Genomic DNA, 15,242 nt, shown 5'->3' with positions numbered 1-15,242 from the left:
TGAGACTACCAGAACCTGTCCTTAAGTACTTCAGATTCCCCGTCACAAAAAATGTCAACATGAAACATTTGTGATAGAGATAGGCTGCTGCATGGAAAAGAGTCTGAACATAGTCCTGCACTTACATGAGCACCAGAAAAAAAAAGTTATGCATTATTTTTCCCATAAAAATATTACCTAATATTCTCAGATGCCATCTCAAGAAAGGTACTAGTATGTTTTCATAAAATCAAGGAATCACAGAATAGATAGTGTTAGAAGGAGATCATCCAGTCCAACCCTATGCCAAGTCAGGGTCACCTAGAACAGTGACACAGGAATGTGTCCCTTGGGTTTTGAATGTCACCAGAGATGGAGTCTGGTGACAGCCTGTAAAAAATGTCTTTTGCAAGATACCTGTTTTGTCTGTGACTTTGGTTCTCAGTCAGGAATGCTACATAACTTATATTAGTGGTCCAGTGGACTTAAATTTTGAATTGTTTTTAATGCCTTTTAAGAGAAAAGAGGATGAGTCTGCTGGGGATGCACCATAGACTTTAAACAATTAAAAAATTCACTGTCAGAATCCGACATAGGGCAGAACTCTTGGGCCATATCCCACAGCAGTCCAATGTAGCCATTACGACTCTGCAACATCAACATATTTAAGAAAGGCTTAAGGTTTTATTAAACAAAAACCCCCACCATTCTCTGCTGCATTCAGTGTTATGCTTCCTTATCTTAATTTTATCATGTACTGTACAGTTGCCTACTGAGACAATACTGCACTTTTTTTGTAGGTCAGGATATATACCTTGAGACAATTGAGGAATTAAAGGACACAGGGTTTAGCTGAGTTCTTTCACTCCCAAACTTATTAATAATATGTAAATTCTGCCAGAGTTAGGTTTCAAAGCTAATATCCTGCCAAAATAAGTGTCAGCTTACAACTCTCATAGCTATCTCTTTTGTTTTGTAGATAATCTTTGCATATGTTGCCTGGAAGAAGGTAATAAGTTGTCCCAAATTTGCTTATAATACAGGAAATTTGACAGCCAAAAATCACGTGCATCAAGCTTTGTCAGTCAATCTTTGGTTTTTAATCAGAAATTGTTTGGGGTTTTTTTCCCAATTAAAATCAGCGTCAGTCCCTAAGATCCAAACACATGGAAGTATGTACTTGTAGGAATTCCTAACAGAGAGAAACAGAACAATGTTCATGGCATAGCTGATCACCTTAAACACACAAGCTAAGATCAGCCGTGGCATTTGCAAGTTCTCATTTACAATTTCTCTTAGAAATGGTTTGTTCTTATTTTCTTTTGTTAAAAAAGAAATACTTGTTTTCTAGTCAGCAATCTCACCAACACTTTCATGTGTAAAGCTTAAAGGCAAGCAGTTACTCATCCCAGTTAATGCAGTGGAGGAGGGAAAGGTGATGGCAGTCAGCCACAGCCTGTACATATAGCTATAAGGTACTGTACTTAAGAGGTAGAAGGCTCCCTACATAATGTCTTTTGTCATCCTGCTGGGGATATATTTACACTGTGAGTTTGTCTTGTCCTGCTTTGTTCCCAAATCATAATTCCTCACCGTTCCATAACACCTCCCTAACTCTCAGCATCTTCTGGCGGGGTGCCCACAAGAATGGAGGAAGACAGGTTGAAACAACATCCTAGGTTCAGTCCACATTTATTCTGCCCATCTGAGGTGAAGTGTGGAACAGTTTTATTCCATGCACCAAAGACAATCCTCCAATATTGCCTCCAACTGCCCTATGTCTTCCCCATGAATCATACAACCCATGTACACTGGGCTCAGGTCTCCATGCTACCAAAATCACTCAAGCAGGGACACAGAGCCAGTTTCCCAGGACAGCTACTAAAATTTCAAAAGATAGAAAGCCATGACTTCCCTGGGCAACCTTGCCAGCACTTAGTCATCCTCAAAGTAAAAAACTGCTTCTTGGTGTTCAGAGAAAGCCTCCCATTGTTTAATTCTGTGCCCTTTGCTTCTGGTCCTGTCCGTGAAAGAGGATGTTAATGCTTTTGCAGGGCACCAAGGCAATGGAAGTTAGTTTATATATTACATTACAGTGTCTAACTAAACGGGTAGCACAGGACAGCCCCTGCAAAATCTCTGGTTCATGTCAGGGAAAATATAAGTATGAACTGCAGGAATTGCAGACATGTCCCCAGTGCCATCAGCAACTTGTGACTGTGGTGCTTGGCACTAGAGAGGTCTTTAGTCTCAAATGTCTAAAATACTTCCTCCAGTTAACTTGACAAGTACTTTTCTACCAGAATTTAGCCTGCAAACCCACAAATCTCAGAAGCACAAGTCTTTAAAATCAGGCAGTAGATAGGGCCTGCTGCTTCTATTTAAAACTTTTCTGAGCTGTTGTTTAAATTGTTGTTACATCTATTTAATTTCTCTCCACAGTATTATCAGCTGTTATTGCTATACCACAACCACCACACACCACCTCTAAACCCCATTTTGTTCCTACAGATAGCAGGAACCTATCCATGGCCATGGAGAAACACATCTCCACACCACCTACAACCTATATATTCCACACCTCTGCAGCCCATCATTGTCCTGCAAATAGTTAGAATGAACCATTAAATGTGTGTGTATAAATGTACGAGACATGAAGACATATAAAAATATACATAAATAAAGTATACTTAAGAATAAATCTGAGAGCTGCACCTAGGTGAGAGAGGAACCTAGGTGTTTGGAAGCCACCAGTGCTCAGTATTTTAGGGGCTCCTAGGAGCTGGCTGCACAGGCTAGCAAACCAGCCACCTCTCTGATATTGACCCAATACAAAATAAGAAACAAAAAAAAAAAAAGTAACTTATTTTTATAGTAATTTCCATATGTCTTTAAAAAGAAACTGGACTGAAATTTATTGTAGTCATGCTTTATAGTTCACTGCTGCTGAAGGAAGCAGTTCCCACATTCCTAGACTGCTCCTACTAATGTTCTGGGCCTTTTCTTGTGTCAGAAAAAAACATTTATGCAGCTGCAGGGAGTCTGATCAATAACAAATTCACTCCTCTCCTCCTGCCAACTTTAACTCCATTCTCCAAACAAGTGCATGAATATGGTGCCAGCTCAGGCACACAGTGAAGGGGAAGTATAGCAATGAGGAAGGGTAAGACTATCTTCTTTCTGCAATTCTCACATTATGACCTGATGCAGAACAAAAAATCCATTTCTCAGAACATTTCAAAATCTTTAGATCACTCTAATATGTAGACCAGCAGTTAAAAAACCACAAAAAGTATTACATCACACAGAATACTTATATTAACAAATGCAGAGGTATCTAATGCATGGAAGTTCCAAATTATAAAAAGCAAGTCTTACAGCTCAACTCTTATTTCTGATATCTAAAAGTTAGAGTGTGCATAAGACACACTAAACATAGAACAGCAATCCTGTTTACTGCCTCCATGATGACAACACCACTCAATACAGCTTATTTTTCGATAGAGACAATAATGCTATGAAGGATAAAATTCCTAATGGAAATTAGGACATGGATATCATATAGTTAATGAACTATTGGACTAGTGGGCACCTAACGGAGTTCATGCAGTTTAATGTCTTAAAAAGGGTGCTAAAGTACTGTTTCAGAGCTTCCCCCATTTCCTGAAAGGATGAAGAACAAGAGGAAAACTGCTGGTTGAGTGGCAAATATAAGAAGTTGAATGCATGAGGTTTATGTCCACTGGAACACAATTTGCTGCATTCACATGATTCCTAAAAGGGGCAAAAATGCAATGCCACAAAGGCAGACCAGGTAACTCAGATGGTATTTTAATTTTCATCTGAAGTTTTCACTGTGAGTTCAGCTACATTTTTTCCACATACCTGACACTGTTACTTGAGAACACCACAAATGGTGTTCCCGTTGCTGTCAAAATCAAGAATTAAATTTGAGAATACGAATTATCTGTAAAGGCATATGCTATAGTCAAATATATGGCAGTGGTTTGGCAAAGAAGAGATATTTGAGAATGAACAGCTTGTGGAGGGGATGTAAGGTGCTTGCCAGCTTAGGGTTCAGCAATGTACATGCTGCCAACAAGAACATGTATTTTAGCTTACACAGTAAACCAAACATAACCAAAACTGCCAGAAAATGCTACAGTAGATTTGGCTTTCTATTCTGAAGTTTGTTTTATCCAGAAATGACATTATTTAACTCGCAAATAAAAATTTGAGCTGCTGTACAGTGCTCTGTTCTAAAAATGGATTTATAAAAACATTACTTATGTTAGTCTGGATTTATTTAAACAATGAGGATAGAGTTTTACAAATTAACTTCTATCCAAGTAGAAATATCAAATCTGGAAGTTTCAAACACTGTATGGCTTGCTCCCTACATGCTTCTTCTCCCTTTTTTTGTGAGCCTATTTGCACAAGGGAACAAGAGAAATTAGGTACTTCTGTGTTTATTATGATTAGTCATGCTTCTTGGCATATGTTATTGTATTTTGCATTTAATAAACAAGCATTTATGATGCAAATAGCCTCGGAATGGAATATATTTGTATACAAATTTTGAGAGATAGAACACGATTAACTATTTTATTTTATGTTTCAAAATCTTAAATCTTTCTGTCATAAGCACATAAAACAGAATCTTATCAGGAAGGATTTTTCCAATCTTCTCCCTTTCGGTGTGGTACATATTTATTTGTTAATGAGTGATTTTCAAGAAAAAAATCTACACTGCAGAAAGCAACAGATTAAAGAAATATATGACTAAAACTATGGTAGCTATTTGTCAGCATAATTTCCTTATAGCAACATTTGAGTGATGCTGGTTACACACAGAGATTTATTAAAAAGCTATGTCATACCTGTAGACATGCAGGAGCTCTGCCTTGGGGTTTATTCACATCAACAGCCACAAGCTGCCAACCTCCAGCAGCATCTTCATGAAACATCTTGAAAGGGAAGACTGTTGTCAGAAATGTTTTGTGTGGCAAAAGTGTGACAAGTGAGATCTAATACATTCCCCTTAAGGACCAGCATGCATTTTCATGATAGCTACATTAAAATAACAGAGGAATGATTCTTTCTGCTACAGAAAAAAAAGTAACATACTTTTTCCAACAGTTGTCTGAATTTTACTCAGATAACATCAAACACAATGTGTCTCTATTAGCCCTAATATAGAAAACAATTCAGTTAATCTCTGGCCAGCATCATTAGATAGTGGTAGTTCAGAACAATTTCCTTACTAGGGTAAGCTTATCCTAAGAAAAAACAAATACATTGTGACCACATAAATAAGCTTCATGATGCGTTTGATAATAGCAGACAACCTCATCTTTTTTTCTGGCAAATTTATTTTACTGCAAGGACCACTTTATTTTTCTTGCACTGATGCACATCAAGAGTAGCTGGACAGTCCTTATATATAATTTCAAAGAGATTAAAATTCCTATAAATAGCTGAATATTTCCAAGCTCTAATGATGACAATGCAAAAGGCGCTCTTGTCCACAGTGTTGTTCACATTTTATCAATAGCCACTGGAAGAGTAGACATAGGCATTCTGTTTTGTTGGGTTTTTTCCTCAGAAATTAGGACACAAAATGATGCAGAATACTGGACATAAGGAACAGTGAGACACCACACCTGAATGTGATTAACACTGTCCTTGAAAATGTCCTTGAAAGAAAATGAATGGTTCTAGCATTCTGAATTGCCACCTGCATATACTATGTAATGAAGTGTGGCAAAGTTCCCATCTCACTCCCACCTTTTCCTCGACACCCAGCACTCAAACGAGTCATCTCAAGAACACAGCCACAGGAGGGTGGTTGAAGCTTAAAAGTCATCCTGAGAGAAGTTCTCATTAGACTGGGGACAGTGTCACCCAAATATGGTTGTAATTCTTCCAGGTCTTTATTTAGCATCTCTGCACTGGGAAGAGCTGCCCAACTAAGATCAGCACAGTTACTCCTCTTTTTACCATGCTTTGAAGTACATTGCTAAAGTGCTTTAGAAGAGCCTCCTTTTATCCTTTTACAGAGGTGCCTTCCTAGACTTCGACTCCTGGACTCTCATTTTCTTTTCTATAGGAACAAGTTTGGGGAACAGCTCAGTAATGTATGAAGCGGGAAAATTAAGGCATAGCTCTCAAGGCTACTTCCTGCACAAAACAAGCATGGGTTTTAACTTTCGTCTGGTGCTTTGAACAAGAAATCCTGCAATATATTTTCTGTACTTCTTAATACAGAAAAAGATAAATAATTTTTGCAGTTTGGTAACCTGGACTCTCTTGATATCCCATTATGTCACTGACTTGAGGAATAAAGCAGCCATTCAAACCATTTGCTTGTCTGCAGCCAGCAAGCTATTTTTAATTTACATGATGCAGATTATATTCAACATATTCATGTTCTTCGGCATCACGACATTATTTTGGATATTTTATATTTTTAATGTTGGCTGCTTCTTGTGTTTCTCTACATTGAACTCTCTGTTCCATCCTCCAGTTGAGAGTATGCTGGATAAGCCTATATGGCTCAGAATTTGTCCTATGAACATTAAGTTCCTCAGGCTAAGCATATGTCATGTAGAAAAGTCCTTTCTTTTTATACTTTAAATTGATATCACAAAGTCTGCTTTGAAAAAGACATATATATATAGAGAGAGAGTAGAAATTATTGCCACAAAGTCTATTTGAGGCAAAAAATGTAGCAGCCGGCAGAAAAGGACTAGATTTACATATGGATTACAGGAATATAAAAAAGAATATAAAATATTCAATAATTAATTTTGAAAACTTAAATCCTTTGGCTTAGGAAAATAAATAATCTCCAGCTACATGGTTAGAAAAAATTCCCTCAAGGGTATGTTTCGCTTATCTGTCTTTCTAAGAGCTTTCTGCAGGCAGTTGGTACTGGTTCTTCTCAGAGATGGCAAAATGCACTACCCTAGAAAAGCCTGGTCTTTTGCCCATTTGGGCCACGTAATCTGATTGTTAAAATAATGAGTGAGAGAATTTAAATATCAACCCAGGAGCTCTTCTTTTTCATACTGGGTTCTTCCCCACTACTCAGCCCACCCTTTCTATCACAGTTTCTTATTTTTATTCAGGGTCTCATGTTCTGTGACTGCCCCAGCTGTGAGTGTGGCTCTTTCCTTGCCCTACAATCTATTCTTCCTTGGTCTCAACACACCTTTCTCAGTTCCAGGACCAGTCTCCCCAAAAACTTCAGCCACCCTCTGACCCCTCTTCTTCCAGCTACTGTGGAATTTCAGCTCTTATTTCTTAGCACAGAAAGTGATATCCAATAGCAACCCTGACTTCAAACCCACCAATGACATGAAAAAAAAACATTATACTTTGTTAAAAATAAAACAAACACAGCAACAACATACCTAGCCATATAAAGAACTGTATTATGGTCTTCTATATTATTCCTTTCTAAAAAAGACTAGTTAGATAATGCAACCAAGAATTAAATTTTTTACGAAAATTCATATATCAGGTTTAGGATGTAGGTAGCAACATGCAAAGTCAAATATGTCATGTATGACAATAATTTTTTGCTTATTATTAATTCATAAACTAAACCAAATCAAATCCCCAAAGAACCTTAGCATCTCAAGTGCTTCACCTGGGTGGTGGCAGTTGAAGTAGTACTGCTCCTGGACCCCCACATCTGCTGGAACTGCACTCTAATTTCAGCAAACGTTTCAATGATGACTGCAATAAAAACATTCTGGAAAAAGAAAAAGAAAGAATGGCTGACACAAAGCTCAGCAAGCAGAAAAGAGAAGAAATTAATTCTAATATGATCTATGTTTCAGACCAATTTAAAAGGACATATTTTTCAGTACCTTAACGAGCCAGGCCAGAAAGAAAATTAAGGTGATGAAATAGAAATATGAACGCCATCGGGGAAAGCTGTCAATTGCTCGGTACATAAGGAACACCCAGCCTTCCTGAGAAGCAGCTTCGTAAACAGTAAATATGCTTGTGCCTGTCAGAGGAAAAAATGAAAATGTTTGGCATTAAACATCCCTAAAAGTTTTCAGTATCAGCAAACAAACTTGTATCATATTTTTGTTTTTTCTAAAGGGTGTCAGCTATTCTCCTTCAAAATTTTTTCAGGTGCATTTCCATATTTCTTCCTTTTGCAATTGAATTGGTTTTGTATAAGATCAGACTGACATCCTTCCCTCCCTGGACAGACATGTATAATCCCTTAGAAGGGTTCACTGGCAATATGCAAATGCATCCAAAGGCAGAATTTGTCCCATCATTTGCATTCAGCAGCATCCCTGAGAAAAGGCAGATTTAACAAGGATCAACATTCAGTAGGTTAAAGAAATCACTTTTAATATCAGCAACACTAAGCAAGTAGCAATAGACCAAGAAGGTGCCTGACACTAGCAAGCACAGTAAGCATCTACAGCAAGCTACTGAACTGCTTTGAAATTCAGATAGTAGCTGCATTAATGTACATATGTTGCATTTAAAAAGAATTTTTAAGTTGAACTTGCTATATCACTCTTGAGGGGGTGGAGTGAAGATGAAAGGAAAATTATGAGAGACCTTTTTGTGCAGAAACCACTTTTGAATAGCAGCTATAAAGCTACTAATTTTAAACATAAAGTCCAAACTCAACCTAATGTCTGAGTGATAATATGCTTTAGCCAGCTTGGTCTTCCTCCTTATCTCTGCAATGAAAGCTTCAAAATAAAGACCAGTTATAGCTTGTAAGTCATTCTTGTTTAAAGCAATTTTTTGTTCCAAGAAGAAACACAATTAAACTGTGAAATTAAACTGTGAAATCTCACAAACTGCTGTGAAATCACAGAATTGTCCTACAGCCACCTGCCAGCTCTGCTCCACTACTGCTTCATTTCATGGAATGTCTTCGATAAAAGAGAGGGAGCATGAGGAGCACTGCCCTCAGCAAAACAGCAGCTGCTAGCAACATAAAGATAGAAAGGTGACTATCTGATCTTCTTCACAGTGAAAGAAGAGGTTCTGGGCAGAAATTCCAGAGTCCAGGAGTTTCCCAAAAAATCACAGCAGCCTATAGTGCTACTATTTTCCTGTTGAATTTGTAACATCGATATCCTTTTGTTTGCTAACAGGGATGGGATGAACCTGGAGCCAGTTGTGCCTCAGGGTGTCCCTTCTGCAGATAAATCTTCAAAATTTAGATAGGAAAGAGGGAAAAATGGAATTTTTTTCTGTACAACACCTATTTTTTATGGTAGGTGTCAAATGGTTAAGATGGGCATGGTGGGTAGGAAAAACTTTTAGGTTTTTTAGTTATTGGATTCCTTGCTTTTTACTGCATATAGTTCTCAGGACCAAGAGAAAGAAATGAAAATAAAAGGAAAGGAAAATATTTCAAGCAAAGAAGCAAAACCCGTTCTATTTCTTTAGAAGAAAAAGTGGTCTCTATCAATACTGAAATATTAATCAGTGATTACTTCATGGTATTTTACATTTCAAAAATTCAAAAAGTAATGGTTCAATTGTCTAATAATATACTGTTGCTGAACTGATTAAATTATTGAACAAAACAGTGCTGTTGAGGACAGGCAGAGATTAAAGAAAAAAAAAGAATCTATTAAAAGTTGCTGGCAAGGAAACTGTCATTAGTCATTACTAACGGGAAAGTCACAGTGAAGATTAGTAAAACAGAGGAGATGTCATGCAAAGTATTTCTAACACATCACTGGGCCATCTGCCACAGTAAAGCAATACCGTGAATGGACAAAAATGCACAATTAACCCAATTAAAATAAGTTTGCCTGTGACACTAAAGTAAAAACGTCTCTATAGTGTATAACTGGTAGAGGTATTCGTAAGGCTGTTGGAAAGCAATCCCTCTTAAGAATATACATGCTTAACAAATGTGACTAGAATGTAATAAAACTTTCATTACTGATGACAGGAACCATGCTGTTCACTGTCTCTTGGAAATCCTTTTTCAAACAGAATAAGGGATGCAGAATAAGGGCTGCAACACCATAAAATCTTTTGCCTTGGAAAAGGAAAGTTATTCTTAGACAGCATCTACCTTACTGCATGTTTTTGCTATTCTGTTTTTTTTATAATTATTTCTTTAATTTTGGTCTACATCTTCCTAAAGCCAATGAGTAAGTTATTAAAAGACTCTCCTCTCACAGCAACATACTCTGTTTTTCTCACCATGTTCAAAGCCATATGGAGGGTGAGAAAATATCAAAATTTTAAGTGATGGTAGGATACATCCCAAAAAACAGACATGGGAATGCTGCCATAAATGAAATCCAACATATGCCCCTGAGATCAAATGGCAAATCTATTGTTTTCCACAGATGTCTGTATTCTATCAGTGACAAAGTGTCTTTTCTTACTAGTTCAAAAGCCTTAAGTAATGACAGCGTAGTGCTGAGAGTCTTGTGCTTAGGGCATTTGAGAACACAGATCCCCCAGCAGCAGGAATATGGGTGTCACAGGGAATGAGGACTTGAAAACCTGCAGAGCCTGGCTATTCAATACACAACAGAATGCAGTCACCTCTTGTCAAAGTCCTGAACATTAGGATCATCATTTATGCAATGCAACTGCAGGCATCAGTGAGACTTTTCAGCCATGAAAAATCTTTGAATTATGAAGAGAGTTAAACACATGGTTGTTATGGCACTGCTCATCAGCTTAAGCATGTTGGCATGGGCAGCTTGCTGAATTTGAGATATAAAAATATCTAGCAAATATTTATGATAATTTTCCTATTTATTTCAGTGAATGGTTAAACCTTGAAATCATTCAATATTAATTTGGGAGGAACTTTCTGAGAACAAAATAGGCAAAATAAAGTAACATGCTTTGAAGTTTTTGTGTTTTGTTTGAACTTGTCCAATAAATTCCATTTTGATGTTATAATAAAACAATTCCTTTAAACACAATGCTAGTTAAACAAAAAAAAAAAAAAAAGAGGAAAACACTTCTCAGTAGAAATTAAAACTCAATAAACCAACAGCTTTGGAAATGTTTTACAGCTGTACATGGTTAATATCAAAAAGAAAAATTAAAAAGTTCAGAAAATGAAATATTTGGTGAAATACTGGGAAAGATATTGAATCTTGCTCACTTTATGTGATATTTTCACTAGCTCCATACTGTATAGAAGACAAGACAGCAATCAGAGACAAGCTTATCCTTACTGATATTGTATGTTTAGTATATGGGGATTCAGCACCAGAATGCTGGGGGCTTATTTCTTCTTCAGTACAAGTGCCTTTCAGATCTAGAATATGGCAACATTAGTCTGAAGGGGCGTGGAGAAAATAATTGCTTTACCACCTAAATAATTGTAATAAAAGTAAATTCAAATGGTACCCATGCCTAATCAGGAAGCAAGGTAACCTGGCTCTTCCATGCTATACAGATGAGTAGATTACCAGGGAAACAAAAAGAATTAGAAGAGACAGGGAAAAAAGTGATGACTTTTCTTAGGGGACTAAAATCACCTATCCTGCCAAAACCCTATATTTTAAATTACTAAGGGATTTTTTGCTTGTTTCTGAGACTCTGATACCACCATGCTCTGTGACATCAACTCCTTCTATAACCAGCTCATTCTGCAAATGGACATAATGAGAAAAGGAGTGCACTGAATAACACTGTAGTCTTAAAATAGCAGAATTAAAGGAGCAGAGCTAAAAAGTCACATGAAAATTCACTGATTTGGGAAACAGAACCCTTTCCTCCTAACTTGATGATGCATTCTTGCTTCTTGATTCAAAATCCCATATTATGGGATTATGGGAGTAAGAGAATGTATGGTGCTGAGGAGCTGCCTTTCATTAATTAATATCTGTGCTATGTGTAGCTATTACAAGTGAGATGCAAAAACTGAAAACTAAGTTTAGCTATGCATTAACACCAGCAATTTCTGCATGTGTAAATTATGTTTATGGACTACCGTGGCTTACCATGTTAGGATTTTCTCAGTTTTCTTGTGACTGCTGTGAAGCTGCTGAGAAAGAAAATCTACAGGAGGGCCACTTTAGGGGGAAAAAAACCAACCCAAACCAAAAACCAAAAAACCGAACAAAAAACCAACAAAGAAAAACAACCCAAAGTCGTCTTTTTAAATTTCCGGGTTTTTTTTTTGTTTTTTTGTTTTTTTTTTTTTTTTAATCAGGAATTATTCAAGCAAGTAAAAATCCATGTGTTGTTATTAAAAGCTTAAACCACTAGCCACGGCCGCGCAGGAAAGGCAGCAGATGCCAGGCAGCGCCGCTCCTTTCCCTCACTTGACAGCAGCCGCTAGATGGGGGTCGTGCACCTCGGGCACAGCTGGAGCATCAGCGGCGGTGGCGGCGGAGCGTCCAGCCCGGAGAGCACAGACTGCGTCAACCTCTCGCTGCGCCGGCTAAAGGATTGATTCTCCTATTTGCCGGCAAAGCTAAGCCGCCTTCTGGCAGGTGCTGCTGTCTAATTTCACTCTGTTGTGCTGCACGCTGAAAGGCAGCCTTCCTTAACACGGCTCTGTGAGTGACTGCCCATAAAGCAATGACCTCTGCCTGAGCTATGGAAATGTCATCATGCCTGTTTCTGTCCCTGCTTACCTTCACTCATAAAATGTTTCTTCAGGGCATGGATATTTCGATGGACCAGTCAGCTTTTAATTTATCTTTCAGTATTAAGGTATTTGTAAAACAGTGCATGTGGTCAGGATTTTCCAAGTGTTTTACACTATTGCTTCAGTGAAACTAGAAAGGACTAAAAATTGTCCAGAAATGCAAGGACAAAGTTGTTAACACCTCTGGGAAGCAGCTGGCAGGCAGGACTGAAATCAACTAAAAAATCAACTAATCCTGAATGGCTTCATGGGGTTTCTTGGCCCTGAGTGAGCAACCTATTTTACTTTCCCAAACCAATTCTCACCGGCCAGTCTGCCAGCCAGCAGAAATTAGGAGGAAAAGAAAAAAACCCCAAAACATGTCAATGCTCTACTCCTCTGCTGAAACCTCAAGCCCCAGTGCCATTTTCCTGTTACTAAGCTGCTGAAAAACTGATTTACAACAGCAGAAAAAAACCCACACTGTCAGTCTGAACACAGTCTTTTAATCCTTGCTAAGCACAGTGACTTAAAGTAGTGATGTGTCACTGATTTTTCATTTTGAAAATCTATTTGCTTATGAGAAGATGAAGCTTTTATGTGTGAGAAAAGACTATAAACAGAGACTTTACAGATAAAGCACCAATATGGAGATAAAGAACATTGCAAATATAATTTCTAGGATCAGTGCAACCTAATTCATGGACTTAGTAATAAAAAGACAGAAAATCACAGAATTTACAGAATCGCTAGGATGATCATCGAGTCCAACCCATGCCCTAACACCTCAATTAAACCAGTCAAATTCTGGAAAAAAAAAAAAAAAAGGACTTGTCTGCACTGTTTGCAAGTATTTTAGAAATGTGTGCAATATTCAGGAGTCAGCTTACCAATATGAATTTGTAGTAATGAAATGTAGCAATGCTGGCCTTGTGTATTGACTGCACAGGGTAAAATAGGTTAAATAGGAGCATGTTCTAAAGAAGTCCATGCTTTGTTGTACCAATAATGTCTTACATGTGATAGTACTTAATAGTAGTACTTAATAGATAGTACTGATATAATATTTTATGCTTTGAAAAGACAAAGCTGCTTTACATTTTTTAACAAGTCCAAGGTGTAAAGAAAGTGAACATTCTTCAGAATGACTTTATGTGTGCTTTGTTATGGACATTTAGTCAGAATAGCATTTTCATCTGCTTTTCTTTAATAATTTTTTTATTAAATAACTATAGATTCACAAATAACAAATAGGGATCAAAAATGTCAACAGAGCTCATAAGCTGACTTTATGTGCAGAAATACTGTCTGCTTTTTCCTTTTGGCAATTAGACAGCTGTAGGACTGTCTGTCTTATAATCACTTTTGTGACTGTGGGGAGGCAACTTTACAAATTTAGTGGCAGCTGATGAGAATCAAGTAAATGCTGAGCTGTAGCACACATAGCTAGCTGGAAACTCTGCAGCACAGTCAAGCCTCCCACCTTTTCCTCACTCTAGAGAGTATTCTTAAGGACACAGCTTTTCTCAGGTCTCTGGGGTCTCATCTTTAACAGAATGGGCAGAGCTTCAGGCTGGAGACTAGAAGTAGGACACTGCCATAGCTGTGCTTTTTCTTACCAAACTGTAAAAATACTCTTCATATCTAGAAACCAAGAATACAGAAATCCCTAGGCCTTGGCTTTAAGAGTGATGAATGCTGTGAAGATGGGCCAGCCACCACCTCAGCCTTTCCAATGAAACACCTCTGATTTCAAGTACAGTCATAGTGGAGTCAATGCCTGTTACAGTAAATGTTATGACAAAACTGTATAAGATAAAAAAAGTTCAATGGAGGCATCTCTACAATTTAATAACTTATTCCTTTGAAAATGAACCATCTTTTTATAGGACTGTTACTTCTTTTAAAATGCATTACATATGTAGACACATTTATAGAGTAGAAGTGGCAGCCCAGAAATCAAAATTTAGAAATTCCCCCAAATTGTTACATTTCAAATTTAATGAACACTTTAAGGGTTATCATATTAAAGATAAAAGTTTAAGGCAGAATTCTTAGTACAGATATAATGTATTTGGATTGCCATTCAGCCAAATGCTGGGAAGGACTATTAAAAACAAGGCAGTGATGGATTACTTTGTTAGAGAGAAAACAAAGTATGCAAATCTTCTTTGACATAAAGCATGCAAATTCAGCACTGAATTTTATAGACTGTTAATCAAAACTATTCAATTGTTGCATTAGCTTTTCCAATAGTGACAGAATAATCGAATTCATTTTAAGTACAATCATGAAACAGCAAAGCTGCTTGGTCCTAAAGCTCTGTTTCAGTTTCATTTGGTTCCACTGGACATCACCTGTGAATTGTAGGTGCTTCTCTGAGGATGTACTTGCTCTCTTAAAATGAAGAGTTCAGTGCCTTTCTCTTGAATGGATAACATTTTCAAAAGCAGATGCGTGAGATTTTACCACAATCAATGGTAAAACGGCTGTCATTTTAAATAAGATGCTTTTAAAAATCCGCTTCTCCCCCCAAAGAATCCCAATTTGATTTGCTTCACTTATAGTGCACATATGAACAAGATTTTATTCTTGTATAAAAGTTTCACCAAAGGGCAACAGTAGAAAATCCCAACTAACAAGACCTGCT

The 15,242-nt window shown here is 37.4% G+C and overlaps 1 protein-coding gene across 9 annotated transcripts in view; it reads right to left on the bottom strand.

The window, feature by feature from the left end:
- NALCN (sodium leak channel, non-selective) overlaps nucleotides 1-15,242 on the bottom strand; it is a 234,197-nt gene that overhangs the window by 146,516 nt on the left and 72,439 nt on the right. For all 9 annotated transcript variants that reach the window (XM_064408342.1, XM_064408338.1, XM_064408339.1 and 6 more), the window contains 3 exons: nucleotides 7,857-7,999; nucleotides 7,634-7,738; nucleotides 4,860-4,946 (listed from right to left, as the gene is read on the bottom strand). In XM_064408342.1, coding sequence (XP_064264412.1) covers nucleotides 4,860-4,946; nucleotides 7,634-7,738; nucleotides 7,857-7,999 — 335 coding nt within the window. The remainder of the gene's footprint in view (nucleotides 1-4,859; nucleotides 4,947-7,633; nucleotides 7,739-7,856; nucleotides 8,000-15,242) is intronic.

This window comes from Passer domesticus, chromosome 2, assembly GCF_036417665.1.
Source record: "Passer domesticus isolate bPasDom1 chromosome 2, bPasDom1.hap1, whole genome shotgun sequence".
NCBI lineage: Eukaryota > Metazoa > Chordata > Aves > Passeriformes > Passeridae > Passer > Passer domesticus.
The sequence above is the reverse complement of the archived record's forward strand: the minus strand, read 5'-3'. Positions and strand labels throughout refer to the sequence as shown.